General features: G+C 42.0%; 1 protein-coding gene across 2 annotated transcripts in view; it reads left to right on the top strand.

The window, feature by feature from the left end:
• The first annotated feature begins 602 nt into the window (after positions 1 to 602).
• The window catches only part of Crot (carnitine O-octanoyltransferase), a 31,574-nt gene continuing 9,748 nt past the window's right edge, over positions 603 to 22,428 (top strand). The window contains exons 1-11 of one of the 2 annotated variants that reach the window (XM_052173140.1): positions 603 to 688; positions 1,234 to 1,322; positions 2,923 to 3,021; positions 4,327 to 4,462; positions 9,346 to 9,470; positions 10,899 to 11,080; positions 11,284 to 11,408; positions 15,821 to 15,929; positions 18,193 to 18,286; positions 19,167 to 19,292; positions 20,610 to 20,711. In XM_052173140.1, coding sequence (XP_052029100.1) covers positions 4,348 to 4,462; positions 9,346 to 9,470; positions 10,899 to 11,080; positions 11,284 to 11,408; positions 15,821 to 15,929; positions 18,193 to 18,286; positions 19,167 to 19,292; positions 20,610 to 20,711 — 978 coding nt within the window. In that variant the 5' untranslated portion in view covers positions 603 to 688; positions 1,234 to 1,322; positions 2,923 to 3,021; positions 4,327 to 4,347. The remainder of the gene's footprint in view (positions 689 to 1,233; positions 1,323 to 2,922; positions 3,022 to 4,326; positions 4,463 to 9,345; positions 9,471 to 10,898; positions 11,081 to 11,283; positions 11,409 to 15,820; positions 15,930 to 18,192; positions 18,287 to 19,166; positions 19,293 to 20,609; positions 20,712 to 22,428) is intronic. The other variant, XM_052173139.1, reaches the window with a different exon arrangement.

A 22,428-nucleotide genomic window follows, 5' to 3' on the forward strand; every position in this document is an offset into this window, starting at 1 on the left:
AAGACCAGAGTTTGAAGCTTGGGCATAGCTAGAGATTCCAAGGGCTTGCCCCAGAGGGCTGGAGCTGGCCAAATCTTAGTCTCAAAGAGGCAACGAGGCCAAACCGGATCCATTCGCCCGCTATTCTTTGCCAGCACACGGGGTAGACAAAATAAAAATGTCTCAGTACAACTCCAGTATAAATTCTTGCTTGAGCCACGCAAAGGAGGCTCGCACTCGCAAGGGGGAGCGACTGGGAAGAAAGAACAGCAGCGCCCAAGCCCTAGGAGTTGGTGAAAAGCAGGCTGAACCGCGGGGCCTCCTTACCCAGCTATGGGGCTGTGCCCGAGCGTGGGCGGAGCTGCCTCCATCTCTGGACCGAGGCCAATGCCCCCGCACTATCCGGAAGGAAGCTGCTGTACCCGGGACTGCAGAACGCTAATCCGATTTTCTGTTCGCGTTCTTGGGGTCGGCTGCCTAGGACACAACCAGAGCAGGGGAACCGGCGGGGGCGGGGCCAGCAAGCCTCGACAGCCCACCCCTTCCAGCGGGGTGGGACCCTCGCGGCTTTCCGTCCAATCCCGTGTCCCGACGCGCGCAGGGCGGGACCCTTGCGGCTTTCCGTTCCAGTCCGGCATCAGGGCTGCCCAGGGCTTGCAGGCCAACCGGGCTGGTGGCTGAGTGCGGAGGGCGTAGCAGGGTGCGGGAGGTGAGCATTCCCGGGCCGGCTGCTCGCTCTCCTTCCCTTCCACACGGCGAGGGCTCGAAGGGTACTGGAGGAGCGCGGAGCAGGGCTGAATGCAGTCGGGCTGTGCGCCGAGGCGCCCTGGTCTGCTTGCTGGCGTGGTGTCCCCCGAGCATCTTGCTCTTCTGGTTTGGGGTGTCCCCTCCCCCTAGTTGCACCAGCCTTGCTAGAGTGTGTCGGGGTGCTTGATCGGTTGGTTGGTTTTGCGTGTGCATGTTTCTAGGATTTTCTCCCCTTGTGCTCATCCTCGGTGCGGAGCTGCCCTTGTTTTGGTGGGAGGAGTTTCTGAACTTTATTGCTTTCTGCTGTTGCTGCTGCAACCTCGCTGCGGGCACCACAAGGTTCCCTGTGCCCCTTGGATCATCTGATAGGCTTCCTGGAACATAGCTAGCTCTATGGTGATATAAACTTGATGTCTAGCAGATGTCCGTTCTGTGTTTCCAGCTTCTTTCACTGCCCGTTTCTTCTTTCCCGATCTTTACTTGAAGTGTATTTCTTCCTTCCCACAGTCACCAGGTTTGGGCAGTTCAGGCTCCCTGTGGTTTCCAATCAGAATTGTTCAAGCAGGCTCCTGGAAGACCTTCATCTTGGTTTACTGGTATGTGACTCTATTTGTTTACTTCCTGGTTCTCTTTGTCCACCTTTCTCGCGTTCACATCACCTTGCTTTCGGAAAGTCCGTTGTCTTCGTTTTCTTAATTTTATTGGAATCATTTAACTTCGTTTATATAGTTGAAAACTTAAGACAATTCTTAAAGAATCTGTAAGCGGCTTAACCTTGCTGGGGCAAAGCAATACAGCAAGCCTAAAATTATTACTGTTGTCTGCTTCTTCGTGGGGTCTATTAAGTGACAAGGAAGTGTAATGAGAAGAGCCTGCTCAGCGGCTTGCTTGTATTAATTCCCCGTCGTCGCTGTTACAGCAGACAGTGACACGTTTAGCGGTGAAAGGAACACAGACTTTGAGTTTCTGTAGATCTGAAGTCTGGGTGAACTTAGATGCTTACCCTACACAGAAGCACAAAAGGAGAGATCAGAGTTTCTGTTATGAGTTACTTTCTGAAGTTTTTTTTGGGGGGTGGGGGAGAGAGAATCCCTTTTCAGGTTCATTCAAGTTGGCAGAGTTTAATTCCTGTTCACTAGCATTGGGATTAAGGCTCCCATTTCCTGTCAGTCCTGTTTGTCTCTGAGTTCATTAAGGACGGGGATGTAGGCATAGAGGCATGGCAGTATCTCTTCCCCATGGACTCAAAGGTTTAGATTAGGTCCTGTCTATTTTAAGCTCTTTTTTTTTTTTTTTGAGGTGAAAATTAACCATAGGAGTAATGATGTTCTATCATAATGACAAGTTCTGGGGACTAAAAAGGGTAGGCAGGAGTTTAGGTCATTGTAACAATTCTGCCCACTGTAGTCTATAATATAGTTGTTTTAGGATGAGTTGTTTTTATAGCATGCTTTTTTGTGGCATTTAAAAAGTCTGATGACTAATTATATGGTTATACATTCCAAGATAAAGAGATTCAATTAATTACTTGCCTAGAGCCAGATGGGTGTTGGTGGCATATAACTTTATCCCAAGCACCAGGGAGTCAGAGGCAGGCAGACTCACAGGAATTCAGGCAAGCCTGGTTTACAGTAGTAGTTCTAAGCCTGCCTGGAGTATATAGTGATATTCTGACCCCCCCCCCCCCACACACACACACACTGCCCCAAAAGACAAATTTTGAGGCTCAGTGAGATTGCTCATTGAATATTGGCACCTGCAGGCAAGCCCAAGTGTAATCCCCAGAACCCACATGGTGGAAAAAGAGACCCAACTCCTGCAAGCTGCCCGTTGACTCCCCGTGTGTGCACAGCAGCCCACCTCCAAATAAATGATCCTATTTTTTTTTTTTCCAGTCACTTGCCTAGGAGAAAATGGTTAGAAAATGGCTGAGTCTATATTAAGGACAAAGAACTATATTTCCGTTAGGCCCGAAGTGGTTTATCAATATTCAAATAGGATGTAAGTGAAACCATTAAAGCACAAGGGGCGGAACTTTGAGGTTCTATGCGCAGTCTGACTGTATTACTGTGTTACTGCAAAAATAGTCTAACCTCTAACAAAGCCAGCAATACAATGGTATTAAGAAAACAAGACCTCAGTCACCATTTGAAACCCATTAACGCTATACATTATTTATTTACTTCTTGCCCTGAGGCTCACGGAGGGCAAAGATTTTGTTGTTATCATCTGGTCTCACATCCAGTCAGAACTTCAGCCCCTGGGCTGGAGCAATCCTCTTGCTACTGCAGCTAGGTACGTGCCACCATGCCCAGCCCTGGGCCCCATCTTCTCTTTGTTTTCCTTTCCTTTCTCATCTAGAAGTAGGGCCAGAAAGGTGATTCTGACAAAATGGCTTCTGTAAATGGGTCCAAGGCGCTTGATCTGGTCGGCAGCCAGCTGGGTCAGCACTGAGAAGGAGATAAAGAGTAAGGAAAGCATACGTCATGCCTCTGAGGACTATGGCGGGGAGGTGACACATGCACAGGGCAGGAGAAAGAGATAGGTCACTATATACATACAGCAAAATTTCTAGATTTGGTTAAGAATGGGAAAAAAGGGTTTTAGTTAAAAATAATCTGCCATGAGGCAGGCATGGTGGCGCATACCTGTAATCCCAGCACTTGCGAGGCAGAGGCAGGTGGATTTCTGAGTTCGAGGCCAGCCTGGTCTACAGAGTGAGTTCCAGGACAGCCAGGGCTACACAGAGAAACACTGGCTCCAAAAAAAAAAAAAAAAAAAAAAAAAAAAAAATCTGCCATGCCTTTGTTTTTGATATTGTTAACTTTTATAACATATGAATAGTATATTTTATTTAACTTTGCTATTTTAAAATGGGATATAAAAAAAAAGGGACAGGGAGTTTTCATTCAGTATCAATTTTTTGTTTTCTTGGTTACTGGTTTTATGTGAGAACTGTAAATAATTTTTTTTCAGAAATCTTTTTTTTTAATTCAATACCAATATAGCCTATATTCATAAATGGTGTTATTTTTGTTTTGATGAAAATTACCACAAATGTAGAAAATATTAAGTTTGGTTTGTGATACTCAAAGCCAATGTGATTAGGGCCCATGCCATCTGCACAGCGTTAAATGACATCAGCCGGTGACGTGAATTCTTACAGTCTATAATATCCAATGGCCCATTGCTCCACACCTCTGCATATGCTTTTCAGAGTTTCTCAGACCATAATCTTGTTCGACACATCTAATCCTACCCACCCAGCAAGACGCTCTGCAGGTTCCCTAATGCCATGTAATATCGCCTCTGTCGGTGGGGAGATTATAAACCTCTTAAACATGACTAAACCCGAGATGCTTGTTTTCATATGTGAGGTGGAAGACAGTGTGAAGGCTGGGAGTAAGCGTGTTTGCTGTAACACCACACTACCTGGTGTTTGGTGGTCACGGCCCTTCGTCTTCCTGATGACAGTTTGTTCCTGGCACACTAAGTTCACATTCTTAATATTAAAGTTGGTTTCACTTATCTGACAACTTTACAGATAGTTAATGGGTTTGAAGTTATGACTGATGTCTTGTTTTATCTCCTTTTCTTTAGTTTTCTTACTGTGACTATACCATGGAAAATCAATTGGCTAAATCAGTTGAAGAACGAACCTTTCAGTACCAAGACTCTCTTCCATCATTACCTGTTCCTTCACTTGAAGAGTCATTAAAAAAATACCTTGAATCAGGTACGTTCGTAATCTTCTAGTGTAGATTAATATCGCTGGCAACATAGGAACGACTTTGATCAGGGTCTCTCTGCGGGTGCCTCTGGGCTCATCCTGAAAACATGCGAAACTTTTTGAAAGTTGCTTCCCTCCCCCCCCCCCCCAGGTTTGAAAAGTCAGATAGTATTAATAGGCCTGCAGTGTAAATGTAAGTCCTTTGTCTCCATCTCCTTGCACTAAGTAAGTCCCACGTAGGGCAAAGATTTTCAAATCCTCTGTGTTTCTTTTGCTGTCACCATATTTGAAGTAATCTTAACATTTCTTGCATCTCGCAGTTTTGATATTATACATTAATTCCTTAAAATAGTTTTGAGGTTTGTTCCCTAACACCTGTCCTGAGCATATGTATAATCCGTCATATCCTAATTTCCCTCACATTCTCATTATCTAGCTATAAAATCACCACTTTAAATCACCTGTCTTAATAGATCTTTACCTTACCTCATCTGGCCATTCAGGGTCCAGAGCAGAGGTCCTTGTTGGGGTTTTGTCTAAGCTCCACCCCACACCTACCTGGCAATAGCCAGGTATGCCCCGCCCCTGAGATCTGGCCCACTATAAGAGGGGCTACTTGCTCCTCCTCTTCCTCTTTGCTCTCTGCTCTCCCACACTCTCTCACCTCTCTGCCCCTGGGGCTCTTCCCCCCCCCCACGTGGTCATGGCCGGCCCCCTCCCTCTCTCCTCTCTCTCTCTCTCTCTCTCTCTCTCTCTCTCTCTCTCTCTCTACCTCTCTCTACCACTAATTCCCATCCCCTACTCTGAATAAACTCTATACCATGTCTCTGTGTGTGTGGTCCCTCAGGGGCAGAGGTGCCAGGCAAGGGCCCGCCTGGACACCTTCCCCCACACCGCCTAGCCACACTCACCTAACCCCCATACTCCCCCCTTTTAAGCCCTTTCATTCTGGTGCCAAAAGTCCTTTCAGTCCTTACCCTCCCTGATGCTGCGGCCGTGCTGCCCCTCATGTTGTGGAGACCCACAACCATAAAATTATTTTTGTTCCCACTTCGTAATTGTACATTTGTTACTGTTTTGAATCTTTTCACAGTGTAAATGTCTGTGTTTTGCAATGGTCTCAGGCGACCCTGTGAAATGGTGGTGGCAGGAAGACTTGTGTCCCAGCTGCTCCAGAAGATAGACTTGTTTGCTCTTGCTGCACATGTTGTGCGGAGCATTTCCTCTGGCAGCCTTCCTGCAGTTCTCGTCACTTCTCCTACATATTCTTTTTCTTTTCTTTTTCTTTATTGAAAAGGGAAGTAAAAACACTTTATGATAAAATCAAAGATTTACATGGAAAATTAAAGAGTAAAGTGGTTCACATAAAAACATTGCTAAATGAATTGAAATATGAACTAGAAACATTTTATGACAGAATTGAAGATTTACATGGAAAATATTTCTGATAAAGTTGTAGAAAAATGTAGGAAACATACTAGAATTGAAGATTATTATGGAAAATTTTATATAGATACAATAATGGTAGGCATAAAAGTATTCCTAAGTTGATTGAAAGTGGAATTATAAACATTTTCTGACAAACTTGAAGATTCACATGGAAAATATTTCTGATAAAATTGAAGAAATCTATAGAAAAACATGTTAAAATTAAAGATTATCATGGAAATTATACAGATAAAATGATAGGCATAAAGATAATTCTAAGTTGATTGAAGGTGGAATTATAAACATTGTCAGATAAAATTGCATATTTACATGGAAAATATTTCTGGTAAAATTCAAGAAATATATAGACAAACATGTTAAAATTGACTATTTTGTGGAAGATTTTACATATAAAATGGTAGATTTAAAAACTCTAAATTAATTAAAGGTGGAATTAGAAACATTTGTGATAAAATCAAAGATTTACATTAAAAACATTTCTGATAAAATAGAGGAGATATATAGAAAGACACTAAAATTGAAGATTATCATGAAAAATAATGCAGATAAAGGGGTAGACACATAAAACATTACTAAATTAATTATAAGGGGAATTACAAACATTTTCTGATAAAATTGAAGATTTACATGAGAAATATTTCTGCTAGTCTATGTCTTCTCATTGAGTCCATTGTTGTTAAAAGATATTAAGGAATAGTGATTGTTTCTTCCTGTTGTTTTTTATGTTATTTTTATGTTTGTGTGGGTATCTTCTTTTGGGTTTGTTAGAAGATTACTTTCTTCTATGTACTCTTTCTTAGTATATGTTCTTACATTGCTTCATCCTGCCTGTGACAGAATATTTGAGGAGGGAAAGAAAAACTAAATGTTTTTATTTGATTTTTTCTTCTTTTTTTAGCTGACTGTAAATTTCTGAATTGGGTGTGCTTTAAGACTTTCGCAGGCCTTGTTTGTTCCTTGTGGGAAATCCGGTGCCATTCTGATTTTGAGGTCCCTCCTACTGAAGATCCTAGTGCCTCCCACCTCCCCTCCTTCCCAACTTCTTGTACCTTTGAAAGTGATTTATTAATTTGTGTAACTAACCCACAGATTCCAGCTAGTGCTGCCTGTCTGAGCCCTGCAATGGGACAGGGGAGCTGACTAGGTGCTACACTTAAAGAAGAGTAACTCTCCCTCAGTAGCCATCAGCCTCTGCTAGCGGAGGGCCCCCAAGGCTGGAATTAGCTCTCTTGATCTTGGTCTTGTGCAGATAAACACATGGCCACACATGGCCGAGGTCATGAGCATGTCAGCCGTGCCACGTCCAGGGGACGGCATTTCACAGCCCTCCTTCTTCTGCTTCTGTTCTGAAAACTTGTACACACACATTACCTGGGACTGTGTGATTTCACAGTCTGCATACTATATGCTGTTTATAGTAAGTCAAATATCTGTCTCTTCTGTCATTGTTTCATTATGTTAAAAACATTAAAAAGTTTGCTGTCTGAGACACTCAGTAAGTAATGGCTGTCCGCAGCAGCCCTCCAGAGCCTGTGTCTCACTTGGCAGCCGTCGGCCGCCTTCCACAGCCTCCTTGCTCTTCCCTCTCCAGGTACCAGTGTTTCCGGATGGTGCTGGCTTCTGTTCCCGACTTTGTTCATTTAGCATTTCCAGTTCACCTGGGTTGTAACCAGTGTTAGGATTCATTGTTTTCTCTATGGCTCAGGATCATGTCAGTGTGTGTAGTACAGAGAGATACTGAGGCTGTTTGCTTCTGTTGGGTTTTGTGACTATGGATATCGGATGTGTGTTTTCAGTGTAACCCCGCTTATTTAATGTGGACAGAATCCAGGCATTCTGTTTCGCTCGATTCATCTTTCAGTGTTTTTCCTGGCACTGAGAGAGAGAGAGAGAGAGAGAGAGAGAGAGCGAGCTGTGTGGACGGGGTGGCTGTCTCTGGTTTGGGTGAAGACTCTGCAGCTGTCTTGTTCATCCTTGGCTTTCCAGTTGTTTTTGGAAGTACCTTGTGCCTTGAATTCTTGGACCCTGGATTCCACTCTCAGAAATGGCTTGTTTCTTGATTTACATTTGACCTCTTTTGTATTTTCTGTGACCTTTATTTCCAGGCCTTCGGTACTTATTTTCTCTATTTTACAAGGCAGCCATCCTTTCCCCCAGTTGAAGTATTTCTGTGTTTACTGTGGGATTTTTGAAGCAGGGTCCCAGTATGTTGCCCAGGCTGGCCTCCACCTTCTCCCACCTCAGCCTCTCGAGTGGGTGGGACTTTACAGACTTGCCACTGTGTCTGCCTCACAGTGTTTTCCAGACTTTTGAAATGTTACCTTAATTTGTCTGTTGTTTTCTGTTTCTCGGCCATTCCCCCCTTACCCCCCTCTCAGATTGCACTCTGTCCCTTGTTCTTTTTAGATTTATTTTTAAGTATGTTATGTATATGAGGGCTTTGTTTGTATGTCCATCTAGAATACCAGAAGAGGGCATCAGATCCCATTACAGATGGTTGTGAGTTGCCACGTGGGTGCTGGGAACGGAACTCAGGACCCATGGCACGCAGCCAGCGCTCTTAACTGCTGAGCTCTCTCACGTCCCTGTACTCCCTTTTAAAATCGCTTGGCTGTTATTTTAGTGGGATTCTAGAAGGAGTGGGGATAAATACGTTTGCTTCCTTGGCTGAACTGGAGGCAGGGGTGTGGGTATGTATGCCCTCCCTTTGTATTTTTAATTATTATTTTTTGGATGGTGTATACCTGCTTACCTCTATCTCATGCTATTTGTACATTTGTTTGGTTGTTAATTTTAACATGGGTTCCAGGTATCAAGCCCAGGTCCTTATGCTAAAAAGTAGCTATCATCTCAGACCTATTTTGTTTTGCTTTGCTTTTCAAATACCTCTTTTTTTTTTCTTTCTTTTTTTAAAACCCATTATAGTAGCATATCTTAAATTCACAGATTATTGACTCTTGAGTATTTACTTTACTTCTCTTTGAAAACAGATAGTTTGAAATGGATTATACATTGTGCTAGTTCAGATTTTAAATAAGTAAACATGAAACAAAAAGAATACATTGATTTGATTTCTAACAAACTAATTTTCAAAACAATTGATTTTCATAAATGTTAATGAAAAATGCTGTAATTTCTCCTATTTGTGGTTACATAGGACTTACTTTCTACTGCAATACTAGCTAGATGATAGCCTCACCTCTTTAACTATTAGCTAGAATAATTTGGGGATAATTTCAGAATATTGTGACTGCATTATTACAATACCCACTGTTTTATTTTTTTTTAAAGAATTACAGTTTTCATGTTGCAAACTAAAACCTTATTGTGTTTACTAAACATTACTAAAACATAGTAATATTTATATAAGAATGTTTATATTTATATAAGAATGTTTAAGGTGATGTGGAGACACTTATGTCTAATCACTTTTTCTATAGTGAAGCCATTTGCAAATGAAGAAGAATACAAGAAAACTGAAGAAATAGTTCAAAAGTTTCAAGATGGAGTTGGCAAAAAATTGCATCAGAAGTTACTTGAAAGGGCTAAAGGAAAAAGGAACTGGGTATTTATTTTGTATACTTATAATTGAAAACTTGATATTTAAAGGAGAACTTAAAGTGCGTGTGGCTTTATGTTTACATCATCGTTATAAAATGCATGAAGTTATTGTCATTACGGTCACAACAGCATGACTCACTTAACTGGAAAGCATTTATTTCATAAGTGAGCTTTTCTCTTTCCTAAGCAGTGTTAAAATGGAGGTTTCCTGGAATCAGTAGTTTTTACTCAGTAAGCCCATAACGGAGCCCAGAACCCCTATTTTGATTCTTCCGTGCGGATTATGTGTGGATCAATATTGTCATAGGATCCAGAGTCACACATGCTGGGCCTGCTCTCCACTGAGCCACATATGTCCTCACCCGTCCGTCCATGTGCTGATTAGCAGAGCGTGTTTGCTGGAAACTGCTGTCCAGGCCACTGTAGCCTGGCAGAATCCTCACACACCAAGGCAGACGTGTCACACAGGTGGCACAGCATATCTAAACAGCGTGGGAGCGGTGGGAAGTAGCTCAGGTCGACAGACTGAAGGAGAAGCCACTCTAATTTCCTAGTCTCCATTCCGAGCCGCATCCCTCACGCCCCCACTCCTTTAACTCAACCAGTTCTCCAGTACACGAATTAGAGGGTGACGGTTCACAATTAGAAAGCATTGCCTTAGTTGAAAAATAATGATGGTGACTTACAATTTTATAGAGAAAAAAAAGTCTGACATTTTCATTGAGACATTGATCTTTGTAATAAAAAAAAAAAATCTGCTCCCAAATGTCTTTGTTTTCAGTTTTGAGGAAATTTTAATTAAAATGAGAGTAAAAGTAAAGAAGTATTTGTTTCACTCATGTCTTTTTCTGAGTGACTAACTGCAGTTCGTGTCATCAATTAAAAATAAAAAAAAGAATGCCGGGTAACCTGATACTATCAGATTGCTTAAGTAAGAAATTCAGTTACTTGCTGTGACAGGGGACACATAAAAAGGGGTGTCAGAGAAAAGTGTAAGTTAGTTGGAAGCATACGGAAGGGTCTTGCATTTCTAAGTATGATTTTAGGGTTGTTTGTTTGCTTTGTGTGTCTTTTGTTTTTTCTTTGTTTTGTAAAGGAACATTATAAACGGCTTACTAAATAACTGTTATTGTAGTCTAGGACTCACCTAAATAGCATGTTGGCTAATGGGGAAAGTTGGTTAGTAGGGCTTGATGGTCGAGTTAAACCAAGCAGTGTTTAGGAGTTAATAGTTCCAAAAGGGGGAAGGGGGAAGAGGAAGGGAGGAGGGGGGGAGAGAAAGGGAGGTTATTATAGCAGCATGCCTCATTATCTGTGATGACATAAAATGTGGTTTTGAACTGAAAGGATTCAGGGCAAGGGTAGCGTGCTCTCTTGCCAGCAGTTGTGTACTGGAACATTTGGAAGAAGTAACGTTCCTAATTCCCCTCAGCTGGAGGAGTGGTGGCTCAATGTGGCCTACCTGGACGTGCGCATTCCATCACAACTGAACGTGAACTTTGTGGGTCCGTCTCCCCACTTCGAACACCACTGGCCTGCCAAGGAAGGCACTCAGTTAGAACGAGGAAGTGTGCTGCTGTGGCACAACTTGAACTACTGGCAGCTGCTAAGAAGGTAAGAGTGCCAAGGGCCCTGGCCTGGGTTGGGCTGAGAAGGGACAGGCACGGAGGGCCTGACCCAGCCTGAGAGGAAGGCCTGCCCAGCGTGGGAAATAAGCAGATTCTGTCGACTTAACTCGGTTATTTGGGGGAAGAATATGTAGCTGTGGTAGCTAGATAGCAAGTTTTAACAATGATTTTTTTATGCTTTTTTAATAGAGAAAAATTGCCTGTACATAAATCTGGAAATATTCCTCTAGACATGAACCAGTTCCGAATGTTGTTTTCTACCTGTAAGGTTCCAGGAATTACTAGAGATTCGATTATGAATTATTTTAAGACTGGTAAGTAAAGACTTGGGATGTGGTTGGTTTTTGGCAGGGCAAGGGGGAGGTACTGAAGTTTGAGTAGTTTTGTGGTGATTTCTAAGATACTGTTTTAAACAATTGGGTTCTGATAAGTTTATCAGAGACTTTCTATGAAACTATCTTCTCTCCCATTACTAGCTCAGTAATATTCTTGATAAATATTTGGGAGAATGAACATAGGGAGAATGACTTTAGCTTCTAGTTATAGAAGAAGGCCTCATTTTTCATTTTCACCAGAACCTTTATTTCAGTAAGGTCTTTTTCCTGCAGATATACCCAAGAGCCCGTTAACTTAAACACCCATCACCCCAAATGTTGCCACTTTTTTCCGTTATCACTGGGAATACCCACATCCATCAGTGGCCCATGGTGTCTTGCTATAATTGTTAGTTTATTCCTGCACTTAAAGGTAGGACTGTTTTCTGCCTTGCGCCTCTTTTTCTGAAGGAATCCTATTTTCATTTATTCATGTTAAAGTAAGATTGGCCCTACCCATATCTGATGTCGGTGGTAAGAACAGACTTATGGCTAGCTTCCATAAGTCCCTGTGCCTTCCGCTCTCCGGAGAGTTTATTAACTAACTCTTCTGTTTGACCTCATGAAGCAAGGACTTGAACGTTCCTCACTCAGCCTCCTCAGAGTGACCGTGATTCCCAAATCTTTATCTCATGCTGAGTAATGGAGAGTACATAGGTGGATTGAAGTTTGTGTAAGCTACTCAAACTGTTTGACCTCTGCACGCCCTGCGACTGTGGCCAGTAGGAATGTTCCCTGTTACGTTTCTAACTCCTGTGAAAACACCTTGAATGTGTTGTTTTCCCATTTGCGGGAAGTAAAAAAATAATTCTTTTACTTTGGAAACTTCCCACAAGTTGAGGGAAATATGACATTCTTTTTATTCTTTTAGCTGTGAATGTCATGTGTATTGTTCTTTTTGTTTAGTTTCCTTTCCTGTGCCCAAAAAAGATACAGGCAGAGTGTCCCTTCTAATTAATCCTTCCAATTGCTGACAGTTATTTAATAAAAGCTCATATAATCAGAATGACCAACCCATCTACATAGGGAGAATAACTGTACTCTAAAGATGCCATGTCCCAGTTCCTAGCAAGGAGGGTTAAGGCCATTAGTGAGTTGATCTAGAGATGACGATATGCTGAACTAATCACACATGTGATCTGAGAGTCTTATGAGTCCTCACAAGAAAACCACAGCCAGGCTGTGACCTCCCCTTGACGGCTTTGAAGGTGGAAGGAGGGGCTCCTGAGCTGAGGAAGGAAACAGTCTTTCTAGAGAGGGAAGAGAGTCTCACCTTCACTTCATCACAAAAAAAGGAACTTTGGATTCATCCTTTAACCTCTGAAGATATCATAAATTTGTTGTTTCAACTCACTTGGGGATGGTTTTCCAGCAGCCCTCAAATACCCAAATGTCCACCCTGTTTTCTTGTAGTGTTATGTAATTGCACATTTGTGTAAGTTTACATTCCTTTTTGAAATGTAATTGGACAGTAAGCTGGGACGGGACTAGGAGTTCAAAGCAAGCCTGAGTTGCATACTGAAACACTGCCTCAAAAACCAACCCACCAGCATTACACCTCCATTAGGTCATCTCCCCTGAACCCCTCTCCTTACCTCTGACTGATCTGGCTATGCTAACCTTCTCCCCACTGACCCATTGAGATAGTCCCGGAGGACTTACAGTACTGGTCAGATGGCATTGCCACTCTCCTGAGTAAAACCTCCCTTAGCTTCCTTTCGTCATCCTCAGCACTGCAGCCCTGCCCGAGGCACAGGTGGTCCGGCCTCAGCCTGGCCCACTCCTCTGCCCTTTCTCTGCTGACCTCCACTGAGCTCCTTTGCATTTAGCAAAGCAGGTCACTTTTGTCCTGATCCGCTCACAGCTCCTGCACACAGAGGGAGCTCTGGTTGGTGCTGTCCATAGACTCTCCATGCCTTGTCCTTTCCCTTTCCACACATCCCCATCAGTGCATTGTGAGGTACCACACTCCTGACGCACACTCCCCCGGTATGTATTGATTAAGTGGGATGAGCCTCGTCTTGGAGGATGTCGATAGAAGATGGTAATAAAGGGCACGTGTGGGAAGTGTAGCGGGATCTGGGGTGTCTAAAGGGTCAGAAAGAATAGATGGCTTGGAACAAAAACATTTATCTCCTAAATACTGAGGAAGTAGAGGATAAGAGGAAGTGGTAGGGTTATCAAGAAATGGTCTTTCTTCATAGTAGAGAAATAGATGTCAAGAAATCGCGTGTAAAGCCATGAATAAATTCCAGCCAATAAACTTTGTTCTGTGTACTGTGCATCTCACCTTTCATCCCGTCTCCCTGTCCTGTCTGAGAGACAAGGAGCAGGGACATAGACTGCTAACATTCTTCCCCTTGACACTCAGGCATTTGATTTTTCTCTACTGAGAGCATTCATTGACGGATTGTTGCTTGATAGTACTGCAGTTAACCTGTCTCCCATTCAAGTATAAACACTCCAGGAGCAGTGCTCCAACCCTCCTTCAGTTGGTGATTAGGGAGAGATTAGGAAGGATCAGAGTGGTGTAGGTATAGATGTCAATAATTATTCAGTGATAAATGTATATTAAAATAATCTCAAATATCGTGTTCTCTCAAGTGGTTCGTCCAGGATTCCTCAGATCAGATCCCCATCCTTTTTTTTTTAATTTTTTTAAACTTTTTTTATTGGATATTTTCTTTATTTACATTTCAGATGTTTTCCCTTTTCCAGTCTCCCCTTCAAAAACCCCTTAAACCATCTCCTCCCCCATCTGCCTCTATGAGGGTGCCCACCCCCCCACTCCCATCTTCCCACCCTGGCCTCCTACACTGGGGCATTAAGCACCCCCAGGCCCAAGGGCCTCTCCTCCCACTGATGTCTGCCCCAGGCCCAAGGGCCTCTCCTCCCACTGATGTCTGCCCCAGGCCCAAGGGCCTCTCCTCCCACTGATGTCTGCCCCAGGCCCAAGGGCCTCTCCTCCCACTGATGTCTGACAAGCCCATCCTCTGCCACATATGCAGCTGCAGCCATGGGTCCCTCCATGTGTGCTCTTTGGTTGGTGGTTAAGTCCTCGGGAGCTCTGGGTGGGGGAAGGGGTCTGTCCAGTTGACACTGTTGCTCCTCCCTTGGGGCTGCAAACTCCCTCAGCTTCTTCAGACCCTTCTCCAACTCCAGCATTGGGACCCCACGCTCAGTCCAATGGATGGCTGTGAGCATCTGCCTCTGTATTTGCCAGGCTCTGGCAGTCTCTCAGGAGACAGCCTTATCAGGCTCCTGTCAGCTAGCACTTCCTGGCATCTGCAATAAAGTCTGAGTTTGGTGACTATATTCAGATCCCCATCTTCTCTTTCCATTCCTGCTTGTTTGTTTGTTTTTTAATTATTACTTTTTAATTACGTTTCAAATGTTGGCCCCCTACCCTGTCTCCTCTTCCATAAACCTCCCACCCCATTCCACTCCCTTTGCCTCTATGAGGGTGCTCCCGCACCCACCTACCCACTCCCGACTCACCCTCTAGCATCTCCCTTCGCTGTAGCGACAAGTTGGTTGGCTTTTTTGAGACAAGGTTTCTCAGTGTCACCATGACTGTCCTGGAACTCATTCTGTAGACCAGGCTAGCCTCAAACTAAGAGCCATCTGCCTCTTTCTCTCCAGTGCTAGGATTAAAGGTGTGCTCCACCACCATCCAGCTACTGCTTCCCCTTTCTTTCTCTTCAGTAAAACTTAAAACGTCTTGCAGCACTCTGGTATCTTTCACAGAACACAGACACTTGAAACAACGAATTCAAGATTCACATGGACAAGTTCAAGAGTACTTATTTATATCATAGTAACTGAAATTCTGTTGACTTATCATTTCTTCCTTATCATACTAGGGACCACACTTGGTCTCAGGCATCATGGGAAAGCAGTCTATCACTGAGCTATGCCTATAGTCTTGAAGTTTTTTGTTAAATTGTTTTCTGATTAAAAAGTATAAACATAAAAGTTATGTCTTACCCACATTAACTACTCTATGATATCAGTATATGTCCTCATTATGAAATCAAGTTAAACATGCCCAACTTCTCAAACATCTGCCACTCTTTATGTCAAATGAAAGTCCTTCTAGTTTTTTGAAATATGCAGTTCATGGTCGGGTGTCTGGTTACCCTGCTGGTAGCACAGCAGAATGTACTGTTACTTGATTGTAGCTTCATTGGTGGATTCTACTTGTTCTCTCCCGTGAACACTTTGTCTAGGAGATACATTCTACATATCACATATGATGAATGTATCATTTATGATAAATAAACTATTCACATAACTATAATCTCTCGGCTGACTGTAGCTTTACTGAGCCTATGTCCTCTGTCCTTTTCCAGAGAGCGAAGGGCATTGTCCATCGCACATTGCCGTGCTGTGTCGAGGCAGAGCGTTTGTCTTTGATGTGCTACATGAGGGATGTTTGATCACCCCGCCAGAACTTCTCAGGTCTTTAAACTACCTTTTAAAGAAATTGTGTATCTCTAATTAATTTTGTTCTTTGACAATTCTATACATGTATAAAATGTATTCTTCTTATTCTCCCCACTTTGACATCACTCCTGGCATCGCTGTCAGCCCCTCCCCCCTTCCATACAACTCTCTTTCGAACATTTATGACATTTTGTTTTGTTGTGATTCGGACTGTCTGAGCTCAGCAGAGAATACACAGGCCAAGACCATGAGCTTTATTCTCTGAGAATCTGTCAGTAGTCAGTTGTTGTAGCTACTGTTCTACTGCTGAAAGAGACACTATGTCTAGGGCAACTTGTAGAAGAAAGCATTTAATTATAAGGTTTGACAACAATTTCAGAGGGTTAGTGCATTGTCATCGAGGGGGGCAGCAGAGTGGCAGACAGGCAAGCAAGTTAGAACTGCCCATTTTACTGAGCAACAGTGCAAAGTTCCCCACTGGGTGTCATGGGGCCCGCTAGGGCCGGTGCTTTTCCATTTGACTGGTTTACAGTACTAGGTATGGATTCAGAGCCAATATGGCAGCAGTTGTTACCCCACAGCTTTCATTACACAGGCCCGGTATTGTTCACGGAATTTGTAACAAGGTGAGACTGTTGATGCCTTTCCTTCCCCAGAAGCCTGCAAAGCACCTTCCAGCACTCTTGAGAGCTAGCCGTCACTGAGGGCAGTTTCTAGCTCAGTTCCAGCTCCATTCCTCTATTTTGCGATCAGGGTCTATGATGTCTTATCTGGTTTCGGTTGATAACTGTCTTGGTTTCTATTGCTATAATAAAACACCATGAGCAGAAGCAGCTTGGAAAATGGTTTATTTCAGCTTATATTCAAGTCCTTCATGAAGGGAAGTCAGGGTGGGCACTGGAGCGGGCGCTGAGGCAGAGGTCATGGAGGGATGCTGCTTACTGGCTCACCCCTATGGCTTGCTCAGCCTGCTTCTTGTAGAACTCAGGACCTCGTGCTACAGTGGGCTGAGCCTCCCATATCAATCACTAACAGAAAATGCACCATACCTATCCTACAGGACAATCAGGTAGGGGCATTTTCTCAGTTGAGGTTTTGAGGTTCCTTCTTCCCAAAGGACTGTAGCTTGTGTCAGGTTGAAATCAAACTAGCCAGCACAGCAACCAAGAGAAATAGCAAGAGACTATTGTTTGGGAGTCTTTCTGGGACCTCCCTGAACAGAAGCTTCTATGGAAGTGCCCCATACCTCTCGCTGGCCTTTTAGTTAGTGACTTGTTGCTTCTAGAACCATCATTATGTAACCCGTGTGGGGTATCTCCCTTCAAATTATGTTTTTAATTTAGTTGTAAGATAGTAGGTGTCCATAGCTTTTTGAAGAAGCTTTATCTTGTGAAGTTAAGATAGAAGTGTGTCATTTCCTCCTTTGCCTTTTCTCCTTCTGACCCTTCCCATGTGCACCACTCCTGCCTTGCTGTCTTCAAATTCATGGCCTCTATTTCTTTAATTGTATATTGTACACACACACACACACACACACACACACAGAAGTGTCTTTACATGCAGTCCCTGTCACTCATTTGCGCCATGTTTAAAGAGAGACACTTTTTCCTCATCCCATCGACTCCTGAGACAACATGAGCTCCCTGCCCGCCTTGTCTCTCTTTGAGACAAGGCCTAACTGTATTATCCAGGCTCGCTGTGCTGCCCTGCCTTCTGCAGTGCTTGAATTACAGGCTGCGCACCACCACACAGAGTCAAGTCTTTTAAATATAATTGTCAGCATTAATAAGTGATACTTATGAGACCATTTAAAATTGGCTACATGGTACTTCTGTTTCTTGGTAAAGCACATATAATAATTGAGCATATAGTAAGTTTTCTAGTTTTATGTCTGTGTACACAATTTTTAATTAGAAGTACATAATAGCTATAAGATTAACTGCCAAAAATTCTTTTTCAGGTTTTTTCCACAGAGAAGGCATTTATTTATCTAAACCCTGGGAATGCTCATGTTTTCTAAGGTTTAATTCTATCCTCTAAGCCCACTTTGAAATACAAATTATTGTCCAATGTATTTTTGGTATAAATAGAATAACCACTATACATATAATATATGACACACACATATATATATATATATATTATATATAGTACGTGTGCGTGTGTGTGTATGTCTGTCTGTGTCTGTGTCTGTCTGTGTGTTACAGGCTTCTGTAGCTCCTATGTGTCCTGTCCATTCTCTTTTTGAGTATGCTTTTTTTTTTTAATCTTCCATAAGACAACTGACATATATCCATAAGAAGTGCTGGAGTGAACCTGTTGGATCCAGTATAGCAGCATTAACTAGTGAGGAACGGACTCGGTGGGCAAAGGTAATAATTTATGCCATTCTTCTTTGCACGTGCTAATTTCATCTTTTGTTTTTATTCTTTGAGAATTTTTTAATGTATTTTTTGTTTAAACTTTTAAGATTTATTTATTTTATGTATATGAGTACACTGTAGCTGTCTTCAGACACACCAGAAGAGGGCATCAGATCCCATTGTAGATGGTTGTGAGCCACCGTGTGGTTGCTGGGAATTGAACTCAGGACCTGTAGAAGATCAGTCGATGCTCTTAACCACTGAGCCATCTCTTAACCACTGAGCCATCTCTCCAGCCCTCTTTGAGAATTTCAAATAGTATATTATATTCTTTCCCTCTTAGATTTTTCTCCCCCTTTCTATCCAACTTCAAGCCACTAAAACCACAGTCATATTTGTGTTTGTCAACTCCTGAGCATGAACCCATGGTTGGTCCATTCCCTTGGAGAAAACTGATCTCCCCTGTCCCAGGAGCTTGGTCAGGCTGTGACTTTGTGCCCATCTCCCTCACATCACGCTGGGCTTATGTCCAGTTGAACGTGTGCAGATCTTGTTCATGCTATTGCAGTCTCTGAGAGTTCCTGTGTGCCTTTGCTGTTTTATCTAGAAACTGCTGTCTCCTTAAACTTGTCCACCACCTCAGGCTCTTACAGTCTCTCTGGCTTCTCTTCTGCAGAGGCCCCGAGCCTTGAGGGGAGGAGTGACAAAGACATCCCATTCAGTCCTGAGCACCCCAGAAGTCTATTACGCTGTTCATTGTCCAATTGTGGTTCTCAGTGCTAGTTACAGTCTCATGTTGTTCTTAATACACTTTCTCTAACAAACCCTTTATAATTTTTAGATGTGTTATATTTAAATGGTAATATTTAATCATCATCTTGCCCTTTAGGCAAGAGAATATCTGATTGGTCTTGATCCAAAGAACTTGACGTTATTAGAAAAAATTCAAACCAGTTTATTTGTGTATTCCATAGAAGACATGAGTCCACATGCAACCCCAGAAGATTTTTCTCAGGTAACTTTTTCATTCTGCTATCTTCCTACACAGCTTTCTGGAGGACTCTTTGCATTTGTTAAACATGAGATTGTTTTTTTTTTTTTTTTTAAATCAGGGTCTTAGAATTTTTCTCAGCTATTAATACATTGTGTATAAATTGAGTCACACACAGTGAGGGGAGCTCTTAAATTCTTAATGCTCAGGTCTGTTTAGATGTATTTCGAACCTTGTTTAAAGAAGTGGCTACTATTTGCATGCATGTCAGTGTTTTCTAAACTTTTACATCAATTGCATGCATAGAATATTTGCATGAAGCACTGAGATAAATTAACTTCTCTTTCCAAAGGTGATGTAAGACTCTATAGCCCACACCAGTGTTAATGCACCAGTCGGGGTGGAGATTCTATCTTAAGGATTACGTCACCCTTGCAAATACTTGGCTATATCATTCAGGTTTATTGAACACATTGAATGCTTAAGTGAGTTTAAGTGTAAATGTGGCTCTTATTTATTCTTTTTATTTCCCAACTAATAGTTTTACTTCCTGAGAAACATATTAGTAAAGTCTCATCTTTAGGAATGCAGCTAAGCTCACCACTATACAACCAATGCAATTTTCATCTTTTGGAAGAATTTGTGACTTCATAGTACATTAATCAGCATTAAATTATAGGGGAGAAGAATCCAGGATTAAAACCTTCTAGTTAAAAAAACAAAACAAAACAGTTTTTAGTCATATTTCAGAGAGGAAGAAATTGCTGAAATACCGTTTTAAGGAATAATTCAATGTTATCCAAACCATAGTCTATACTTGCAAACACAGATTGTAGCCCAGTATAGTTACACACACACACACACACATTTCATTGAAGTTTCATAAAACAGTGAATGCTTTTACTGTCTGTCATGCACTCTATTTTGTTTTATTATATGTAAGGAACAGTATTTATTCTGCTGTAGATACTTTCATGACTCAGTGTGTAAGGATATACAGATTGAAAAACATTGTTTTAGTGGTATATGAGTTGTTACGATATTTTACTCTTAACTCATTAGGCTTTTTATACTATCCAAGTTTCAGAAGGCTTCAGCTTGTAATTATATGTATACTCTGAAAACATTAGCGAGTAATGCATTAACATTCTATTTTCTGGTTAGATTTTCATAATTTGAGATTTAAGAAATAGCCTAAGCCAGATCCAGAATTACCTGTTGAATCTTTACAAAACTACCATTTCATTAAACTTGGTTGACATCAAAGTGTAATGATACATATACTGCTTGTAAACCAGTGTCAAAACACTTTTAATTTTGGAAAAATAAAATGTTTTATAGGTCTTTGAAATGCTTCTCGGTGGAGACCCAGCAGTACGCTGGGGTGACAAGTCCTATAATTTGATTTCCTTTGCTAATGGGATATTTGGCTGTTGCTGTGATGTGAGTATGTTGTTACCAGGGTGTGACCCCACTCCCATTTTAACTTTTTACATTAACTTGAGGGTACAAAGGGTACAACTGCAAAGACTCACCATACTGTGGTGTACTATAAGTAGACAGTTTTTTAGATTTAAGTTATTATAATAAAGCTTTTGTTCTGAATTGTCAGGGAAAGTAGAACATGGGTCAGGTTCCTCTGTTGTAGGCCAACAGTTTGGAGCATTGTCTACCAAAATGATTTTGAATATAATTTTTATGCAGAGTAATTTCTTAAAACCTATTGTTATTGAATAGTTCTCCCTGGGGAAGAACACACCAGTTGATCACCCAGTAACAACTGGTCATCCCTGAAAACAGTCAAATAGCAGTATACAGACTGGAAAGGCTGTATTTGCAAATACATATGTATATACATGTGCATATATGCAAATAACAACCATCAATGATAAAGAGGCCACAGATTTCAAAGAGAGCAAGGAGGGGTACACAGGAGGATTTGGAAGGAGGAAAGGGAAGGGGAATTTATGTTGCGATATTATAATCTCAAAAGGAAAGGAAAAGTATTTTTAAAAGTCAGTGAAAAACTTAAAAACCTATTTTCTTGCTAAAATTCCCATCCTAACTTGAATGATAGCATGTGGCATTATATAGGTATTACCGCTTAGGGTAAGGACTCTGAAACTATTCCCAAAATTGCAGGGTGTGTAGGACAGTCGACCGTGGATAGTAAAAAATCTAGAGACTACTGCCATTTTACCCTTCACAAAATGACTGCTTCCTTGCTTCTCTTGTCTCTTTTCCCATGGACTTGCCCTGCTCTGTCTTTGCAAAACCCCCAAGTGTCTGGCTTGCAGTGGGCTTCTGTCTGCCTTAGTGGGGTGGAGAGTAAACAGAGGGCTCTGTGTGCGTGTTAGGCAAGTGACCTACCCTGAGCTACATCCCTGATCTTGTGACAGCGGTTTTATTAATCATAACTTACTCAGTTTTGTTTGATGGAATTTAATCTGGCATTAGCCTAAGAAGATGCTGGCATAGTCATATTCTTAGATGTGGATAACCCATGTATAAAGTGTCTAAATATTTTCATTATAAAAAATATTTCCTCATTTTTGCAGTTGGAGCTGCTTTTCAGATGCAGTGCCCAATGTGGTTATTGCAGTTTCAGACTTGGGGTCACTGTAGCGCTCTTCGCTGTGTGACCAGCCAGCATGTTCCAGGAGCTCCAGAAGAGGCCCTGAAGTAGTTGTCATTGTTGTTATTGGCTTGTGTGCATCGTAGTCTTTGGGAGTTAGGTGTGCCCCCATTCACCTGGCTTACACCAGTCTAACCGTGGACCATTGTGGGCAGATCGGTTTCTTTCAACTTAATATGAGAATATGGTGGTTACCTAAAGAATTGTGACGTAGTTATTGTTCCACAAGTAGGTGGAGATAAAAGTAGCACAGCCCATCTTTCCCATGGCACTTAACATTGCGAGTTATTTCTGTAGAATCTAGGCATTCGTGTAGATCTGTGTACTCTAGCCCTGCTTTCTAGTTCTTTCTTAGTGGTCCTCTCTTAGCTAGAGATGTTCACACTCTTCTTAATTGCCATAGTCTGGAGTCCTCACCTGATTACTACACTGTATTTATAATTCCATAATATTTTCACAAGACACAGGGTATACTTACTCCAATTCCCAGTAATTTCTTTGGATTGTGGTTACAGCCAAAACTCT

Source organism: Apodemus sylvaticus, chromosome 2, assembly GCF_947179515.1.
Source record: "Apodemus sylvaticus chromosome 2, mApoSyl1.1, whole genome shotgun sequence".
NCBI lineage: Eukaryota > Metazoa > Chordata > Mammalia > Rodentia > Muridae > Apodemus > Apodemus sylvaticus.